Genomic DNA, 21,346 nt, shown 5'->3' with positions numbered 1-21,346 from the left:
TTTAGAACAGGGATAAAGACCTAACCTTGATCAAAGCTTGGTCAAAAAAAAAAATAGCAAAAAACCCCAGAGACAAAAAATAGAACAAATCCAAAAACTCCTCCACTCCCACCCAGATCAAAACTGCCCTTTATGCAATGTGTCTTTACCAGATTGTATAAAGGTGTTAATTACACACACTGTATAAAGGTGTTAATTTTGCTAATTCATTATAAATATTCAATAACTCCCTACATCAATAGTATCCCTGACAGATCCATAAATAAGTATTTGACTCTAGTTAAACACTCCATAGGGAACTGCGATGAAAATAGAAGTTCCTCCTACTAGCAATAAAATATTTGTGTCACCTACAAACCCCAAAATACACGAAACCAAAACATGTACTGCTGGGTTCTGGAGTGCAGAGAAGCTCAATAGCAGGTTAGACAGCACTAAGCCAGGAAATTAAAAAATTGTTTTTTCTATTTAAAATTTTTTCTATTTTAAAAATCTATTAAAATTTTAGTCACAAAATCTTGCACAAAGGTGCAATTAAAGTCTGCAAGAGGTAAGCAAGTCTCCCATAGGCTCCGCCAGAAGTAGAAAAAGTACTGCAGGAAGCAAATACTTCACATTTGACAAGAAGAGAAGTTAATTTTTGCACCATCACTTTCACTCTTCTCTTTGCAAAGAAAAGAGAGATTAGAGAGGGAAGGCAGTTCAATGGCCAGTACAAGGCAAGGGAGACTTGCCAAAATGACACAGATTAATTTTAGTGTCAGAAACTACTGTAGATCTCAGTGGTTTGAAAGGCACCATCAGCTGGAAAGGGGAGGGAATGAGGGTCAGAACCTGTTTGAAATGTCACAGAATGCGGGCCTTAAACCCACGAGAGAGAACAGCTCTGGAAAAGAAATCACTTTACAGCAAATCTAGCAAACATTTTCTGTGAGATGCCCTGACTTTGAGGTGCTGTTTCACAATTTAAGTTTTTTAAGCATCTCTAAATCTGGACAGCTTTCTGCTAGCAGCTCTGAGGTACAGCAGTGAATCATCATCATCATCTTTTCCTCTGTTATTGTTGGGTTCTAGAGCCTGCTCCAGCTCCCCCCAAAAGTATTTGCCATTCTTCCTGTTCCTTTTCCAGCTCAGCCTAACACCACCAACATTTTGACTTTGAGAAAGCAGCAAAGACATAATAATGATGTATATTTTATACATTTTCCCCCTTTAAAACTGATTTTGCTCATATGAAGGCATAAACAACGTAAAGAGGCATCCCTGAGCCATCCACAGCTCCCACAAAAAGCTGCCTTTAAAGCCATCTCGTTCTCCTCCACCTGATCCTATAAACACTGCTGGCAATTCTCCCCCCATGCCTGCACCATATTTTCACTTAGCAGCAGTTTGATGTACAAGACCTGACAGGCAGGCAGTCACAGGCCACCTGCATCACTGTCTCCATGACAACAGGCAAAGACAATCCATGATCCCATGCCCTGGTCACACGTTTCAATACAGCTTATCTGTCCAGAGCCACTGAGCCTAATGGCAGAGAGTAATTACAATCTTCCACTCATTGTCAAAACCCTCACCATATAATGCTCTTTGAAATTATTTTATTCCTCTCTCATGGCTGCTTTGCAAGAAGAAAAATAAAAAGGGAAAACCAACCCCAAAAGAAACCTTAAGTGGGTTTGGAAGGGAGAGGACGAGTGAAAAGCATGGCTGTGCCTGACAAAAATGCAGCAGTGAGAGCAAACTGGCTCCTCACAGTGTTGAAGGACTAATCAGAAGCAGGGGAATGTACCAACCACTAAGAGGGATAAGTGAAAATTTCTCTTCTTTTTGTAGAGCATCACTTAAGGTCCTTTTGGTTTCGCACTGGGGGTGAAGAGAGGATATTAGCTGTCCCCTTTTCCCCTCCCTGGAAAACGCCTTCCCATCAAAATGAGCAAGCACTGTGCAGCAGCAGCAGCCTCAGGAAGCAGCATGGCTCTTCAGATGAAGGAAGAGGGAGCTCTGTCAGACAGCAGAGCAGCAGCTCCTCCCCTGCACCCTCTATATCTTGTAATTTTTCATTTTTAAAGCACAACTGCAGGGCAGTGCTTCAGAATTTTACCCTTTCTGATCACTGTCCCTAAAGGATCACTGCATTCCCTCCATCTCTGGCAGAAAATGCCAAAATGCCATTCCTTTGTCTGTGGCCACAGCCACGGTTAGGATGGAGATCAGGGTGAAATGATCACACAGGGACATGACTTGCCTGCCTTGCAGGGAGCTGAGAGGGCAGAGGGAGCCCAGCCACGACACAGAGCAGCAGAACTTACACTGAAGTATGGCAAATGCTGGGCACTGAGTGCCTGCACTCTCACCCTGCAGTGGGCACAAATACAGCACCTCCTGGCACAGGATTTGGTGCTGGAGGATTAGGTCACATGCATAAGAAATGAAAAGCTTTGTTTTCTGCCTCATACTCCTTGTCCCAATCCTTCCTCCTTCTCCAAGCACCTTCATGCAAATTAGTCAGCACACCAAAGCTCCAATTTATTAGGCACGTAATAAATACCTCTTGAATTAGTGAAATGTGATAAATGTGAGCAGACAAAAAGAGACAGTAATTTATTAAAATGTTTCATCCACCCATGCCCAAACCACAACAGTAAATAAAATGTCAGATGACTGCCCATTTTAGGGACATATTTTTAGCTGACTGCTTTTGGCCACAGCATTGGCACCAGGCAATGAAAGCTTCATTCAGAGCCCCCCTCTGGCTTTGCCACGCAGGGTTACCCCGGCTCAGCTGACACAGTAACCCCTCTGTAGCTCGGCCCCAGCGCCCTCACTCTCAGCTCCCAAACCACAAGGTCAATAAAAAGCCAGCCAGCCTTTTGTGGTCTCTACTTAGAGCAGCACAAACAAGGCTGAGGACCCTGAGTCCCCACGTCCCTCAAGCACGCATTTGGAATAACCTCCAGCACTCCTGGCAGAGCTACTGCTAGAGAAGCAACGCTGTGATTTAACGTGCCAGCCGAATAAAACGTTAAACCAACAGAAGTAATAGTATCTTTAATGGTACCATCCTGTGTATCTTTAACAGTAGTATCACAACCAACAGAGGCAATAGTATCTCTAATAGTAGCATCACACCCAGCAGAGGCAATAGTATCTTTAATAGTACCATCCTATGCATCTTTAACAGCAGCATCCCATGTGTCTTTAAGAGCAGCATCACAACCAGCAGAGGCAATAGTATCTCTAACAGCAGCATCCCAGGTGTCTCCCGGTGCCCGCGCAGTTTCCCGCAGCACAGCCGCAGGGATGGGATGCGCTGGGAGGGCACGGCCCACACGGGCTCTGCAGCTCGCACCCAGCACGATGCACAGCTGCAGCGGCCCTGCTGAGCACAGGGGGCAGCCCTGCTTTCGCCTGCCGGGTTTTCCAGCCGGGCAAAGCAGCACCCAGCGGGCCCGTGCGGCTGGAGCCAGCCGGGCCCCCCAGCTCGGTGTGCCTTTGGCACGGGTTCAGCAGCATCGCAAAGGGAAGGGTGCCACCTACAGCACCGTGCACAGCGCTTCTGCAGCGCCGGGGCTCGCCTTGGGCTCCCCCAGCGCCAGCCCCGCACACGGAGCCTTGGCGGCTCTGCCATGGCAGAGATGGGCAACGCCCTCTAACCGGGCTCTTATTTATTATCTACTCCAGGTAGATTGTCTCAAACAGATTCCTTGCCTTCATGTCTTCAGTGTCTTACTGTTGCAGCGTATTTCCCCTTTACTACGCCTGCATGCCAGTACTATCAAAACCACTGCACTAACTTCTGTTTTAGTTTTTAAAGATATCTTACAGTGTCAAACATGATTTACTTCAGAACTTCTTCAGAGAAGATTTGGTTCCTGCTCCCTCAGATTGGTGCACTTGTTTCCTTTCCCTCCTCTTTCCATGGGAAAGATCAATTCTAATAACATATTTTCAGTCCTGTACTGGCCACATCTTTTGGAGCTCCTCTGTGTGCAACACCCAATCTCTGGAAAGGAATTAGAGTTGGGGTCCATCTTCCTGTTTTTAATCTTCCTAAATCTTCCTAAAAATTCATACAGGGGATGCACAGCCAATAGATACAGTCTGCAAAGCAATCCTTGCCTTTATGGAAGAGTGCTGGCTCTATTTGTCAATGCTAATCTGAGATAAATGTCCCTGTGCAGAACACACGACACACACACACTGTCCAGAAGGAAGACAAAGAAGCTGAATAAGTCTGGCAGAGCCCACCTGCCACTGTTGATGAAACACTCAGAACATGAATAGGTATCCATAGCCACTGCAAGAACCAAAAGCGTAAACCAGAATAACAGTTAAGCTAAATGTGAGGATTAGATTCTCCTCTTTTCTTTATGCTCTGGTTTTTATTATGCAAGAATCTTTCCAATTATTACGAATTTGCCATGAAAAGTAAGCTCTGGTCAGAGCATTGAGACTCTACCAAGTCAAGAAATAGGAAAAAATCAGAATTAATAACTCTTTAATGGCTATAATATTTATAGCTATTTATAGATAAATAAAAAATACTGGAAGCCAAAATGTAATGAGCACAACAGGCAGCAGAAAAGAAACCCAGACAACTACACAGAACCACAAACAGAAACATGAATCACACCTGAAAGTGAGAGGAAGCATCAAAGACCACAGAGATGTGTACCTATGCATCACATGCTTCCACATCTACCATGCATCTCCTCCCAAAGCAGAGAGGTGTTTTCTGCAGGCCAGTGCTGCAGCTGGCAGCATCTGAGGTGTTTTCAGACAGAGACACCAGATACAGATGTCCCTGCACATACAGCACTTGCATTTAGTGACTGCTTCTATAGTTATGAGCCAGCACGTTCACAAACAAGTCATCTGTTCAACTGGACATGTCAGACACCTCCAGCTTCATTGTCCCTGCATGTGTTAGTGCCTAACTGCATTTTTGTTCTGGTATTTTTTTATTTATCCTCTCAGGCTTAATTTGTTCTCATTTAATTTTCATACAGATACAGTAGATGCAGAATCTTGCACTCAGAACAACAGCGGTCTGAGAGGCTTTGCAACCACCCAAAGGCATGCCTAACTTGTGTTGTCTCAGACCTATTGCCCAGGGCATGATTTCCCCTATGTTTGAACCCTTGTCTTGCAGGTTCTTTGAGTTTCAAAATCTCACCTGAAGTCTAAGGATGGATAAAATATGAAGAGTGGAACTAATATCGGCAATACCTTTCCAGTTTCCTTCCAACACAAGCAAATGCTTTTTGCAGTACTGACCTCCTGCTGGAGCCAAGAAACTCAGCTACTGCAATGAGAACTGCTGTAATACTCACAGACAGATACAGAGTGAAGTCCCCTTTCACTTACTTCCCTGTCAAACGTGTAAGGATGGTTTTGCTGATGGGAAGAAGTGTACTCATTAACTAGTGTTTTGTAGAGCTAGTGTTTGTACGTATGCTGGTAAGCATCCAAGCCATTTAACTCTGAATCAGTGCTCAGTCTTTCCTCAGGAATAAACACGAGAAATCCCCTACCAGATCTTCCCCTTCCTGAAAGGCAAACTGTCCAAACAAGCCACAGCATTCCTCCCTCCATATCAGTCCCCTATCTCCCTCCAGCAGATACAGACTAACCCCAAAGAATATGTGCAGCACATTTACTTTTCTGTGATATAACAATTGAGAGATTTTCCAGGTGAAAACAGAAAATACGTCATGAATGAAAACTCCCATATGTCAACAAGTAAACTAGTATTAGTCGCAAGGAAAGTCACAAATCAATCAGCCATTTCTCCTAAGCGAAGCCTGACTAAAGAGAAACATCTACCATAGCCTGGATGCCTTTGCTAATGAGTAATGAGAGGTGTTAAATTACAGGCAGCCACAGGCACTTCCCCCGCAAAAACCCAGCTTTTAGGGAAGGTGAGGTCTTGCACAACAAGCAGCCAACTACAGAGAAACCTAGAGAACCCTTTCGGTGACTCCAAACTCATCTTGAAACGTGCAGTGTCGTTTTAGTGAGCCCCAATTGGTAAAACTGTGACCACACTTAATGAACAGTCGGGCACTACTGACATCACTGCCATTTCCACCACCTTTTCTCCTCATCAAGCCCTCCTAATGAGTTTTCATATTTCTCATTAACATTTACTATATTCAGCCCTACACCCACCTGCAGGTGTGTGTGCTGGATCTGATCTCTGTCTGGAACACACTGCACTCATCCGCCCTGTCTGTCCCAGCCCCTGCACTCCTCAGTCCACATCTACACAAAAATGTTACATTGGACTGACGTTTCGAGCTGCAGAAAAAGTGTTTTCTAGAAAATAGCCCAATAATTTCCCACCAAAATGTGCAAGGGCTGTGACCTCGGTACTGTTTCTCAATTACACTAATTAAGGAAAAATAATTAGTATTAGAGTATAGATTATTTACTCCAGCATAACTGAGGTCCTGGTATGAATTTCACAGAATGGTTCAAAGACTTTAGCTGTTGTGAACACCAGTCAGATTTGGGCCAAGCATTCCAGGTATCATTAAATACAGAAATAAACTCTGCAGGCATTTATTGATTAACAACTGTGATGCATGGCAGATAATTTCTACTCTTGTACCACTTCATTAAGTATCCATTTCTATTCCTACAATATAACCAGATAACTCATTTTTCAAGACTTCATTACACACAGAACTTTAGTGCCAAGCATGTCTGCAAAGAAGTGATATAGGTGTATCTGTCTACATTCTAACACAAACATAACTGGGGAAAGCAAATCAAGCCACATAAATGTTTCTGCATTATTTTTTTCCATGTAATTGCTTTCCCATTTTCCCCACAGACCAATTTTTTTGAAAATCTATTTTTAGTCTATCAGAATTTTATCATCTTTTTCCATGGTCAGAAAGGTAAGGTTGGTCACAGTCAGGATTTGCTAATGTTTTCCTAACCACAGAATCTGTGGGGGAAGAAAAGTATGCAGATATATTTTATTACCCTGCACTCAATATCTAACTCCAAAGAGCAAAAGAGAAGAGTTCTCCCTTCCATGCATATCTACAAATTAATAAAAGATCATGATATTGGAGCAATCTCCAGCTGAGCATTTTCCAATACGGTCAACCAGGTTACACTGACAGGCCACACTCAAATTATTATCCCCAAGATACGAAGGCTGTCATTTTCTACAACATTCACTGGATTTGCCAGACCTGTATGGACTGCTGAATTGGCAACAGTGTCAATTATATTTTCAATAGGTAAACACAGACTTACATTAGCATTTTTGGCAAAGCTACATGTCGTCATATATATATATATATATATATATATACACACACATATATACACACACAGAGAGTCTTTAACTGCTCATGTCAGTCAATTGCAATAATGACAACCTCAACATTTGTTTTTGGACTTTGCCCATGTCCATAATGAAGGAAACTCAGTTACAGAACCCCAGGGAACCACACTATTCCCTCTGACCAGGGGTGCATTCCAGGTGTGCCAGTTGTTTCCCAAGCACAGGCACAGCCTTCCTGCTCTAATGAATTATCAGGACAGGTTAAAACCACCTTCTACCCTCCCCTTCACTTCCTACCGTGGCAAGATCTGTACAATCAGAAAAGTAAAACATCTGCCAAACAAGTTCTCTCTTTTAATCCCCAGAAAAATCCATTTCCTCAAGGAATTTTACTATCCAGCACCCTCATGTTTCCCACCCATATTCTTCTAGGAGCTCTCAAGATCAGGTCTCCAGTAAATCCAACACAAACTCAGAACTTAGTGGTGATGGAAACATGTCCCAGTCTGCGCTGATTTGATTGCAATCTGTAAATCTATGAATAATGCCAGGCTAACAGAACAATACAGCTTGGACACTTGAACTCACATCTACTACTGCTTCAAACCTTCCGGACCACATTTGATTCCTTCCCTTTGAAGAACAGGAAGACAAGCCATTGAACAATCTAGGCACTGAAACTGAGGCACTGGAGATGATACCAGCGTCACACAGCATCCCTCAAGCTCACCTCCTAATTAAATGCTGTGGTGTGAGACGTGGTGCATTACCCTTCAGTTCACACACAAATCTACCTTTTGTCACAATGCCTGCTCACTAGTTTCCAGCAGGGAGAGGAAGGAGGTGGTGCTGTGCTCTCCAAAACCTTCCCCCACAGCAACTCTGCACTTGTGCTTTGCACCCGGATCAACAGACCCCTAGCTCACTGCTAAATTACCCTAAAACTTCTGTGTTTTACTTGAACTCGTTGTCCTTCCTCATTGTTTTTGACACGAACATGACAAATGATTCCAAAATGCCAGTTGACGTGTCAAAAAAACCTTCCCATTACAATATATCATAAATCATAACTAACTTGAGTAAATAAAAGCAATCAATTCACCCTAGTGAGTAGAACAGTGCATTTATGAGATCTAATTGCCCTGCAGACACCTTCACCACCTGGCAGCTGAGCACAGACAAAGCCCACCTGACCTGGAAAAGTACCATTTTCTCCTGTGATTTCAGGTTAAAGGAAAAGAGACAGGGAGGGACAGAGTCTGATGTCCTTAGTTAAGAAAGAGGGAAAAAAAAACCCCAAACTCATCAAGGTCTCACTGAATTTCAGCCCAGTAAAAAAAACAAACAGAACTGAAAATGGTAAAACCAAAATAAATTAACTGTACATAAACAAGTTTCATTATGAGACAAAATATTTACTGGTCATGAACATCTGTATAAATTACACACTTGTGCTGCATTATCATCTCAATTACACTGTTAAACTACTCAACCCCTTCCTTATTCTGATACAAGTGTTAAAACACACATAAATGAACATGTTTGAGCTGATGAGCACAGCAAAGGAAGTGCACACAGGTATCAGCCAAACCATGCAAGCAACTTAAAACTGGAGGATGGAGTAAGTGTAGTGCTAAATGGCAAAGAGACTCAGTCCCAGCACAACCCCACTTCACCCAAGGGTGAATGGCTGATGTAAATCAAAGTGATTTAAACTGCTGAATTTAAACAGGATTTAAATCATCAAGCAGGAAATCCTGATATGAATAAATCTGTTTGGGAGCATGGTTGGATTTGCACTAATTTTTTTAAGGAAGGGTCAATTCTTACTGGTTGGTAACTATTAAAATATGTTACTTGACAACTCCACTTGCATGAACACACAAACCACTCTGCACTAACACAACAAAATACTGACTGCTAATTAATTTTTAAAAATACCTTCAGTGCACCTGTTATGCAAGAATAAAAGTTTATTAAATTGGGGTTTTGCTATATTTACAAATATTTAAAGATTAGTAGATACTTTGTCTTTCACCTTATGGGAAGCAGAAATCTCCGCCAGCTGTCTTCACACTCAGCTTCCAGCCCTGAACTGAAACCAGTAAGCTGATGAAACCCCATGTCAGCATCAGCACAAAGGCTTCTATTGCCTTGATCAGAATTTTAAGACCCCCTTGTTCCAGAATACTTCCTAAATGCCAACCTTTGCTGGTTCAATTTCCTTCAAAACTTCAGTATAAACGTGATGCTCAGTTGCTTTTTTTTAAATGGTTGGATTATTTTAACAGGTGACAGCAAGTTTAGGCATAAGCTATCCTATTTGCACATCTGATTTAGGTTTTGAAAGTTAATTTTAACTTTACTAATAGGGCTCATAAATCTGGATTAAGGACTAGAAAATAAAAAAAAATCAGTGTTTCAGGTGGGGAGAGAGTGTGTGCGTGTCTATTAACAAAATATAAAATCACACTCCAAACAAGGGCCTCGGCAGAGACAAGGAAATAAACACATATGACAAACAACTCATGAAAGAATAACTGCAGCTGACATATGAAAAAAAAGTAAAAAAATCACCCTCATCCATCAGTTTAACCTGGTTAATTTTGAATTATCTTTTTTGGAACAGACTGTAAATAACCAGAGGACAACAGCATAAGGTTGGATGGGGCTTTGAGCAGCTTGGCCTGGTGGAAAGTTTCCCTGTCAGTGGCAAGGGGGCTGGAAGTAAATGACCTTTAAGATCCCTTCCAACCCATTCTGTGACTCTACAACCACCTCAAAACCTGGGAGAGAAAGGGTTCTTTATGGCCCTGAGGAAAAGGAGCATCAGGATAGGACATTCTAAATATCTGTGTCTCATTTCAAAATTCCTTGTCTTACTATTCTAATGCCACTGAGGTAGGAGAGCTACATGAAAACCCAGATGAAGTGCACGTGTAGGAGACTGCTATCAGTGTTTTCCCCATGCTATGGGAAATTTGAGAGAAACCCTTCAGACTGCTCTGTAGTGATCATCAGATACAGCTCGGTTTCAGGCCGCCTGTATCCTCCTGCAGGTTGCAAACAGCAGCATCACTCCAGTTTGCAGATAAAAAAAGGCAGAAAATGTTTCCTTTCACCAAACTAACCTGTTTTACACTGAGCATGGCAGCAGCTCCTGAGGAAGACACCAAGATCTTTTTGCCAGGATAACCCACCTTGGGGTTCTCTCTTCTGTCTCAGTGAATTCTCCCCTCGCTGCCTCTGTCACCTTCCTGGGGCAGAAGCTGAACAAGCAGGGCACTCAGGAATATAAACCCACACAAAACTGCTCAAAGCCACAGCGAATCCATGAGCGCTCCTCACACATCAGTCCATGCCAAAAATAGGAAAAACTAAGGCAGAAATACCATGTTTGTTTGTTTTAGAGCTCTTGTCAAATCTTTTCCCCGCTGCGCAAAGCGAGCGAGAGAGACTGAACAATGCGCATTGGAAGAAACCATTGCAGAAAAATATAAAAAAAAAAGAACTAAAAAACTTAAATTGAAAAAAAATTTAATTTAAAAATCAGAATATGAGAGGTGGAATGTGAAAGGGGGACACATTTTTTACAGCATCTTTTTAAAAGTATTTTTGCCATTCACCTAGCAGCTGGGTTTTGGCCCCAGAAGGACAGCAGAGCTCTGGCCATTGCTGACCAGCACATCACATCACACAGTGAACAGGAGTGGTGCTCAACATCTCCTGCTTCCTGAGCCTCCCTGCAGCCCTGCACAGCCTGGACAGATGGCTATTTTTATGTCCAGGACAGCGTCTGAGCCCAAAGCTTCTTACCAAGGGCTTCCCCCTGCACACAGCAGTAATGCCAAGGATTTTTTTATTTTTTTAGTTTTGGGAATGGGCTCTGCATACTGTCCAACTTACACCACCTTACACTTTGGGAGAGATCTAAATAACTTATATGCTTCCCTTAACTTGTATTTTACGAGTAGACTTTATTTCAGTGTTTATAATTGTTTTGCTAAATTCTTTAAAGTACCTGATGTACTTGCCCATATGAATGCAGTAAAGTAGTAAGTGCTTTTAATATTAAATATGGAAACAATAATCTTTTGATGTTACTGTATAGGCCAGAATATATTTCTAACATCACACTGAATGAAAATAACTTCACATACCAGCACTGGGAAAAATCTTGCCACTTCTCCATTCCCACACACCCAGCTCAATGAGATGACAGATTACAATTCAGTTTTCTTAAAAGCACTGATCCACACCGGACAGAAGCTCCAGCCAGAAAGAATAAAGTCAACACTAAACAAATTTTAAAGATGACCTAGTTGTGAAACTTCATCTCCTTTGTGTGACTGAGCCATTATTGAGATAAATCAGCTGAAGCAGCCAGTAAAACCCTATTGCAGAAACAGTTTTTTGTGAGTTTTCCCTCACACACATCTCCCTTGGAGGAATTAAAGCAACTTAACTGTGCCAGGATGAAAGGCCTCTGCAGAAAAATGATTTTGGAGGAAATTAGCCCTTTTTCCAATCACATCATTTTCTTCAAGTGGCAGAACCCCCCAATTCTTCAAAACTTCCACCTTACAAACGGAAATTAAGAGGGTGGTCCCAGTTGTCAAAACACACATTTACCATAAATAAACCCATTACTCACTGCAGGGTTCTCTCTGTATTAATTACATCAGTTGTACAAAATAACACTCACAAACAGTAAAAATTCAGAAGATTTGTGTCTCTTCCCCTTGAAGGTCTGACACAAGGCCCTGTCACAGAAAGAAAAACAAAGGGGAAAAGGAAAAAGTGGGGGAAGAAAGGGGGGTGGAGAAACGGTGGGGAAAGAAAGGGGGAAGGAAGAAAGGAGGAAGAAACAAAAATTGAAACAAGAAACAAGAAGAAAGAAACAAGGAAATGAAGGGAAAAAAGGGAAAAAAAGACAAAAAAAACCAGGATTTTTTTTCCTCTTATTTATCTTCTTCCTTTCAGTCATGGGCCCAGCCAAAACACTTCAACAATAATTTGATTCTAATATCTCCTAAACTTGCAAAGATATCTTGCACTTGACATGTGGCTCTTAAGGTCTGTATCAGCTCTCAATAGCTCACAGTTTGTGGGTTCTTAGCTTTCAGGGAGGGAGGCTTTTTCCTGGCAGAGATCTTGCAGAAATTTCACGTACACAAATTGTTTTTCTAAACTGTGAGAAATGACAGCTCTGGTTTTCTAAATTCTACAGGTTTAGAAATAAAAGTTACATATAGGGAGAATTGGAAAACAGGTTCAGGAAGTGCTGATGTGTGACAGAAAAAAGGTTATTAATAAAGTCATCCATATAAATGGCTCAAATGTAAGTTGGGGATTTCTGCAATATCTTTTTTTCCCCACAGTTTGCCAAAACTCAGTTTCTTACAGGAATTAGGATTTTTCTTTATGCATGTATTGGATAAAGATACTGCATAATTCTAATATGCAGTACACAGTTACTGTCAGCAGTAACTTCCCAAGATATACCCCCAAATTTGTTCTAAATATTGCCAGTAACATTTCACTTCTGCCACCACAGACATCTCAATTTGTCTCTTTTCTTCCATGTTCTGTGCCTCACAGATGAGCTAAACTGAAGTCGTAGGACACCTTTTATATTTCATTATACAAACAATCCCTTTACAACATCACAAAGGGGAACAGATTGACTCATATTGATATTTACAGAACAACAGAAGCAACACAAAACCACAGCAGGCAATAATGAGAGAGGAAAATAAGAATATTATTGCTTAATATTACCAAAATGATGTGAGACCTTCCATGCAGTTCCACAGGGGAAGGGAAAGGGTCTCTGTGCTGAAAACACACAATCAGCTCCATAATGTCCTTGTGCCACCCTGCAGACCAAAGGAGGCAGCTCTGTGACGCACAGACCCCTACTGAAACGCCAATATTATGAATGATTACTAATTGAGGAACGCTGACATCCCAGTGTTATGACTGAAACACGAAATATGGCATATAAAACTTTGTTCTGGCAACTCCCCGGACAACCTAAGCCTGCAGAAGGCAGACTTTTGGCTCACACAAACCATATTGCAAACCACCGTGAGGAGCTCTGGATTCTTGTGGAAACACCCAACTCTTTTGCCTCAGACAGTAATGGCCACATGGGTCTGACAAAAACCAGCACTGATTTCAAGCTGTTCAGTGATTTCACCTGTAGAAGGATGTGCAAATCACCCCAAATATCCGAAGCACCAACTTCACACACTAAGGCACGGATAGGATTGCTTGGACAACAAGAGGACAAGACCATAACTGTGGCTTATTAAAGTGTAAATCTTCCCAAAATCCTGGTTGTTTGGTGCTGCATTTTGTGAATACATATTCATCAGCCATGCCACTGGAAAGTGTTTAGAACTCCTGAAATCTGAGCAAAACAGAGGTAGGTCACCACCCAGCTAACAGCAGTGCAGAAAATCAGCCAGCACAGCACACTGAGATGTTCTGATGGACATAGGACCTGGAAAAGCAGGAAAACCAGACTAACTCATTCAGCTGGTATTTGCAGCTGACCATGAGCATGGCCCTGGTAAATCCTTGGGCAGGGAACACAACGATTTCTTTTTTGGCAAAGTGCTGATCTATCCCCCTCAATGTAAGGATGATTAAAGAGCTCCTATACTTTCCAGAACTACTCTACAATCTCATTTGCCATCGCCACCTCCCTTCCTCCTTCAGATGAAACACAACACAGAAGTGCCAAAACATCACAGGAGATCAGACATGAGCTAAAGGAAAGAGGAAGAGGATGCAAATACAGAAAATGGGTATGTATCAGTGATTGTTAAACTTGTTGGACTATTACATCCCATTTCACCATCGAAACTGATCACAAATCACTTCACTTTGCCTTGGAGTACAGTTAAACACCGGTGTGTGAGTACAGGTACAAACACACACACATAGGCATGCTGGCTTCTTGGCTGTGATGCTGCCCAGGGTCAGAGCAAGGTTAAAAACCAATTCTCTGCCCTTTCCCGAGACACACAACATCCAAGGACCTTCTGAACTGGCCCCAGATTGTCACAAGCATCACAAAGATGATGCAGGGAAACCCCACCTTCACTGCAGCACTGAACAATTGCAGAAAGTAATAAAAAAAAAGGAAAAAGAAATACCTGACCTGTTGTTCTTTCTGTTTATTCCCATGGTTATTCTGAAAGTCATAAATTCAAACCTCTTTCCTGCTCTCTGTGAGCTGTGGTTGTGAAGAGCTGACAGCAAGCAAACAGCAATAGATCATCTGTGCTGCCAACAGCACTGCAGCATTAGCTCTAGCACTTCCACAAACTTCCAGAAAATGCAAAGTTCCTATGGGTGCACACACACTTCTCTCAGGTCAACAAAACAATTAATTATTCTTACCTCCTCACCAATTTTAATGGTGTGTGGAGGCAAACAAAATCAGTCTGAAAGAGGAAAGTCTGGAAAGAAGGCAGCTCTTGCTGTAAGCACAGAATTTCAACAGCTGCAATCTTATTAACTACTGATAGTTTGAAAAGACATTTTCTCTTGAGCCCTATGAACTGAGTTTCAAGTATTCAGAAAGCAAACAGGAGCAGTTTGTGGGACTTTAAAGCTACAAGCACTGGGAAACTAAAACAAGTAAGAGCAAAGCAAAAGAGCAATCAAAGTTACATGATTTTGTGACTCACCAGCTTAGACAAACCAGGAAAATATATATTTGAAATTGTTAAGGCTCCCAAATTCCCACTGAACGTACAAGCATGCTGCTTATCTAAACAGCCTGTAAGACCTCAGGCTGGTCACAGGTTGGTAACTCCAGTCAGAGGCTGTGTGGCCTTATATATCACAGGTTTTCTTATCATAATAGTGCAAGGATCTCATATTGCCAGAGTTTTGTACCTCCTCAGTGTTCCTCACAGGCAGCTCCTCCAGCACTGACTGTTCCTGGTCCTTGCAGCAGCCAACTGACTCCAGCTCCCAGCAATACCACTGCTCTTATTGGCCACAGGTGTGGGCTGTTAACATCACACCTGCTCCTCGTTTTCAGTAATTGGGTTCAGCTGCAACTCATTGGGGACATGATTACATTCTCTCCCACCTTCATCTACCCACACTGTGTCCCCCGACAAGGCTGCACCTCACACTTCAATTCACAAAACAGCACACTTGGAGCATTCCAGTCAGCAGCCACTGCCTGTTCTTACACCTCTGCTAATTCAAGCACACCTCTCACATGAATTATACACAACCAAGTGTCTTGTACATGCAAGTGTTTAAATAACAATGAGCCCTGGCTCCTGTGCTGCCCACAGGTGCCCCTGCTCCAGTGGCCGTGCTCAGGAGCAGAGCTGTGCACTGACACCAGGTGTAACAACACCAGGTGTAACTCAGCCGAGGTTCAGTGTGTGCCACCAGGTGGGCACGCTTGAACTGAGAGGGCCCAGGTGTTTATCCTGGGATAAGGGCTGGGTTTCGCAGGAGCATTAAGGTATTGTAATTCCTGCTCCCTGTGGGAGGGACAGCCAAACAAACAGAGGATGAACGTGGTCCAGCTAAAGAGAGCCCGAGGAGAGGGAAGGAGCGTGTGTGCCCTCGCCCTGCCCCGTGAACCCGGGGATGCACAAGCAGAGCCCTCAGCACAGCAGCAGGAAAGAGGAGAGAGAGACACTTCCTCAGCTCAGCTTGCACCAGCTGAGGCCATTTGTGCGGCCTCAAGCTTTAGGTCAAGTTACTGTAAATTGAGGTTAATCTAAATGCAGCCAATTGTCCTAACACCATCACACGTTCATATTTTCGGTGCTGCGTTAGCAGAACGGGTTTTTGATGTGTTCCAGACAAAGCTGCTCTTCCTGAACTTCACAATGCCCAGAATTTCACTGCAGGACTTTCAGCACATTCTGTTTGGTCAACTTGAAGCTGAGATTTCACTACCACTGGATACCCTGTGCCAAAATACAGCTTGCCCTGCTCAGGCTACGGCTTGTAATAACCCGAGCCACTGCCTTTGAAAGGGACACACTTTCCATCCGAGCATTAAAGGTCACCAGAGGCTAGCAGTGCTCCAAGTGAAGAGTCTCTTCATTGCTTTCAGTTTGCTACACTGAAACCTATTGTGCTGACTAGCTGCAAAAGGAGGTCAGCACAAAAACTCCTTGTCCTGAGGACAGCAATCACACAGGCACATCGAGCCCCTGTCGGTATGAAAAGGAGAAAACAAATGGGAGAGGCCTGTGGAGTAAGAAAGACACAGAGATCCACCCTTACAGGAAAGGGAAAATAAAAAGGGTTACACAATGACTCCTTCCATTGCTGGCCTGGGATTTAACTCTGGTATCATCCCTGTTGTGTATTTACTACTGACTTTACCCCTGTGTGAGCAAGATCAGACATAGCTTATTAACTGAAGAGATGCTTAATCCTACTTAGTCGTCAGGCATGAGTAAGGGCTACAAGTGTTTGACTTCTTGTGGAAAACAAACCAAAACATCTAAAAAATTATCTTCTTCTTTCATCTTTGCAATGCCAGAGCAATGGACTTTTCCTATAGCATGAGTGATGTAAAGTGGAATAGCAACACTACACAAGGAAGAACACAAGAAATGCCCTCAGGTTTGTGAACATATGCAATTGTGTTTAAAACACAATTTCCCAAGTACTGGGTTTAGGGTGGGAAACAGAGAGTAAGACAGTGGCTATCAAACCCACAACGATGCTAAATTAAAACCAAAAAAAGTCTCAAAGGGCCTTAAAATAGGAAAAAGTAGCTCCAGCCTCTTCATAGTTTACAGGAGAGCTCAGATGTAAATAAATGTGTACTGGAAGACCAGTGTGATAATTACACATGTCACTGCACAAAGAATGCATGGTAAGGACAACAGTCATGGGGATAAGAAAAATAAGTGATATAACTTGCAGTTATTATTATGTATTTGGCTATTAGATACTAAATATATGATTTATTCTCTATATAATGTATGTGTATACACACACCTACAACCTCTGAACCCCACACATAACAGGGATGCAGAGCCAAGAGGACTCTTGCGCTGAAAGAAGGAAACAAGAAAGCAGATTAGCTCACAAAGCACCAAAGAACTGATATAATGTGTTGATATTTCCTGGAACCGATCCACAGATGAACAGCAGAGTTTGGGATGAATTGCAAATTTTCCCAATACTTCCTCTGAAAGCCAGGCTGGTACAGCATTTTAATAATCCAACTCTCAGTTTGGAGAACACATACACACACACACACACAGAGATTATATTTTCCTTTAATTTGCTTTCATTGAAAAAAAAAATAATTAGAAAAAGCATTTCTTGCTGTCCTCATTGGGTTTGTTGTCATTTAATCCAAACAGCTTCTTTTCCAAATCATGCAGTTTAATAATATGAGTGAAAAATCTAATAATGATTTTTGTGTAAAAAGAAGTGTAAACTAGTAACAGATTCTCAGCAGACTGTTCCACAGTGAAAGTTTACACTGGAGTTTACCAGAGAATAAAGAAAGGGAGAAAGCCCCTAAATGTACTTAATGTTTTCCCTATGTGAAAAAAAAAAAATTTAAAACATTTAAAACTTAGGTTGAATTTTTCTGCTAAATAAAAGTTATGATCTACATAAACGGTTAAACTTACCATACTGACATGATTGCTAGAAACTAAGAAGTTTGGGAGCTTGCATTTGGTTTTACTGCAAAAAGCATAAATGTCTGAAAGAAAATAATTTCCAACTGCTTGCTTGGAAAAGAGTAATCTCTTGGGTTTTAAGTACTGCTTTCATGTTCCCATGGATGCTCCCCAGTGTCCTTAGACATTAGTCAAAAATCATAATTAACACTTTACTAGTGAAACAAAGCAGATGATGTGTCTAGATTTTTTTTGGCAACATTTGTGTATTAAAAAAAAAAAAACAAAAACAAACGGAAAAGGGTCTTTTTTTATAATAAGGCAGTAGAATTTATGTTTTTAGGATTAAAGGCGTAGGGCACATCGAGTATATTCAAATAACATGAAGATCATAGCCCAGGAATTGAGTTATGATAAATTCCATAATAACCTATCTCCTAATAAGGCTGCTCTTAGCTTTTAAAGTGTTACAAATGATCTAGTAACAGTGAGAGCTGAAACTGCACTTCCCCCTTTTATTTTTTCCTTTTTACAACTTCCACATTATAGCTCTGGCTTTCTGTCCCACATCTTCAGGGGAAGACCAACTACCTGCTTATCAAAAAATCCTGGCTTTAATGCCTCAGCACCGGGGCTTGGGAATAAGGGGAAAGGAAAAATTATATTAATTATATTACATTATATTATATTACATTACATTACATTATATTATATTATATTATATTAATCATACCCTAGCCGAGGCCCAAAAGCACCCGGGCTGCGCTGGAGCTGGACGGGGACACAGCGCTGCCCTGGAGAGAATCATTCTGGGAACGTCTGCTAAGCCTCCAGCCCCTCTCCTGTGCCTTGTGGAGCACACACGAGGTGTGACAGGGGATCTGAGGACAGCTCAAATGACGAAAACCCGGTCCCTGCTCACGGGGGAGTGACTCTGTTGCTGCCCCGGGACAGGGGTAAGCCGAGGCAAAGCTCCGTGCTGAGGAGCGTGTTTTAAAGCCCGGCTGCTGAGGGAAGGGAAACACGGCTATGGCTCGCTGCTAACATCAGGACAGCAGCAAGATGTCAGTGAGGTCGCTCTGCTTCCTGTTTGCCAAGGGCACCGCACGCATTCCGCCCGGCCCCGCTCCCCGCGCATCCCCGCGCATCCCCGCCTCCCGCCGGCCTCGCCGGGAGATGCTGCGCTCCCAGCCCGGAGGCGGGGGCAGCCCTGGCGCTGAGCTTTTGTTCGCGCTGCCGGAGCGATGCCCGCCGCGGGGCAGCGGGGCAGGGGCAGCGGGACGGGGTGGGGATCGCTGTCCGGCACCGAGCCGGCACTTGCGGCCGGGGCTGGGCAGGCTCGGCGCGGCCCCGGAGGGACACAAATCGCACGGAAAGCGGGGAGGGCGAGAGGCAGGACGGCCGCCCGCCGCTTTGTCACCGAGCCCTCCCCCGGCGGCCCCTCCGCCCGGCCGCGCCTCCCGCGCAGCGCAGGGCGGCGACAGCGAGGGACGTGCGAGGCTTGTAAAGCGCACGCTGCCATCGCGCCGCCCCCCTCCCATTGTGCCCGGCAGCCGGGAGCGCCCCGCTGCTGCCCGTGCCCGCCCCTGAGCCCCGCACCCCGCCCGCCGGGGGACACGTCAGGACACACGGACACACGTCAGGACACACGGACACCCTCGCGTGTCCCACAGGGCACAGCCGCCCGCCAGCCAGCACCAGCAGCACCAGCAGAACCGCCGGCGGCCGCCACCGGCTCCAAATGAGGCTCAGGCGGAGCGCAGGGCCCGGCTCCCCCCACAGCTCTCATTATTCATCGGCGCAGCCGGGGAGTGGGAAACTCCGCTTCCTACTCGCCGCTACGCTTCTACCGGCCCAGCCCCCGCCCCCTTCCGCCCCTCCGCTGCTCGCTAAGCTCCTTAATTCCCGAGAAAACTTTGGGAAGCGGCTCAGCGGCGTGGGGAGCCGCGCTGCCGCACGCCGGGGCAGCCCCAGCGAGAATCCTGCCCAACTTTCCCTGCAGCCTGCGGGGTTTAAAGGGGCCAGCCCCACACACACGCACACACACACACAAAACCCTCCCCCGGCTCCCCGTGCACGCCTGGCACCGCTCCTTCCCCCTACCCCAGAGCGCTTCTACCCTTCCGAAGGGGACGGGGGGAAAAACAATTGTCCGCTCTCTCCAGCCCAGCCCGTGAGAAGTTGCGGAGCGTCCCGCCAGAGCCCTGCCAAAGTTGAGCCGAGCCCCGCTTCCCTTGCCGAGCCACGGGCCCGAGCTGCAGCTCATCCCGGCCGGCCAGCGCTGCGCCCCCGGCCCGCAGCCCTTACCATGATCAGCGTGTGGTTCCTCTGCTCCGCCGCGGCGGGCTCGGCATCCTGCTGCTGCTTGCTCTGCTGCTTGCTGCCGCCGGTGCCGGTGCCCGCTTTCTTGGCCCTCTGCTCCAGGGTCCGCTGGTAGAGGCTGACCGTGTCCCTGCGCTCCAGCTCCAGCTGCTCCGCCTGCGCTTGCTGGTACCTGCTCTCGCAGCTGACATGGTGCCGCCGGCAGCCCTCGATGCGCTGCCTCAGCCGCTCCACCACCGTGCTGTGCTTGGGGACGGCATTGTTACCGGCGGCGGGGCCGTGCGGAGAGCCGCCAGCCCCGGCACCGGCCCCGCCGAGGCCGCTCTTCAGGTTATTGTTGATGCAAATGCTGCTGCCGTTCGCGGCGGCAGCGGGGGCTGCGAAATCCCCCATGCTCGGCCCCGCGCACACTATTTTGGAAGAACTTTTTATCCTACACTTCACACGGACAGTCTCTCCGGGGTCCTGATGGGATACTTTTCAGAGAACCGGGGACGGGGGGGGAAAGGGGCACCATCATGTCTCAGGGAAACAGCGATCCCAAGCAAATGTTTCTCTTTTCCCCCAGCCAATCCCTCTCGAGAAGCTCCAAAACATTAAAAAGAGAGAGGGAAGGGGGGAGGGAAATAGAGAAGGTGCTAAAAGGTTATCGCCAGCAACACGCACAAACACACACACAGACACACACACAAAAAGCACAACAAACTAAGCAGCAGCAGTTCGGGTTAGCAAACTCCAGGAGATATCAGACCAGTTCCTTTCCTCCTCTTTCTTTTTTATAATCCATTATTTCAAAACAGATTCCATGAGATTTCCGGACATGTTGCCAACAGCCTTCTCTCCCCATGGATGGGGAGAAACACGCGCCCCTCCACATGCACGCCCGTTCACACGCACGTTCGCACACACACATCCGAGCACGGGCACACGCTGGGCACACACGGCGCACTCACTCGCGCTCCCCGGCATCAACAGACAGGCAAAGCCGCTTGCTTATTGTATTTTCCTTCTAGAAAAAAGTTTGGGTGTTCGCAAAGTACTTTGGCTGCTCAGTTGCATTTCAACAGGAACCTAA

The 21,346-nt window shown here is 44.8% G+C and overlaps 1 protein-coding gene across 1 annotated transcript in view; it reads right to left on the bottom strand.

The window, feature by feature from the left end:
• MAML3 (mastermind like transcriptional coactivator 3) overlaps window positions 1-20,774 on the bottom strand; it is a 157,690-nt gene extending 136,916 nt beyond the window's left edge. The window contains exon 1 of the mRNA XM_059470612.1: window positions 20,257-20,774. Coding sequence (XP_059326595.1) covers window positions 20,257-20,664 — 408 coding nt within the window. The 5' untranslated portion in view covers window positions 20,665-20,774. The remainder of the gene's footprint in view (window positions 1-20,256) is intronic.
• Between the last annotated feature and the right edge of the window lie 572 nt (window positions 20,775-21,346).

Source organism: Ammospiza nelsoni, chromosome 4, assembly GCF_027579445.1.
Source record: "Ammospiza nelsoni isolate bAmmNel1 chromosome 4, bAmmNel1.pri, whole genome shotgun sequence".
In the NCBI taxonomy this organism is placed as follows: Eukaryota; Metazoa; Chordata; class Aves; order Passeriformes; family Passerellidae; genus Ammospiza; species Ammospiza nelsoni.
The sequence above is the reverse complement of the archived record's forward strand: the minus strand, read 5'-3'. Positions and strand labels throughout refer to the sequence as shown.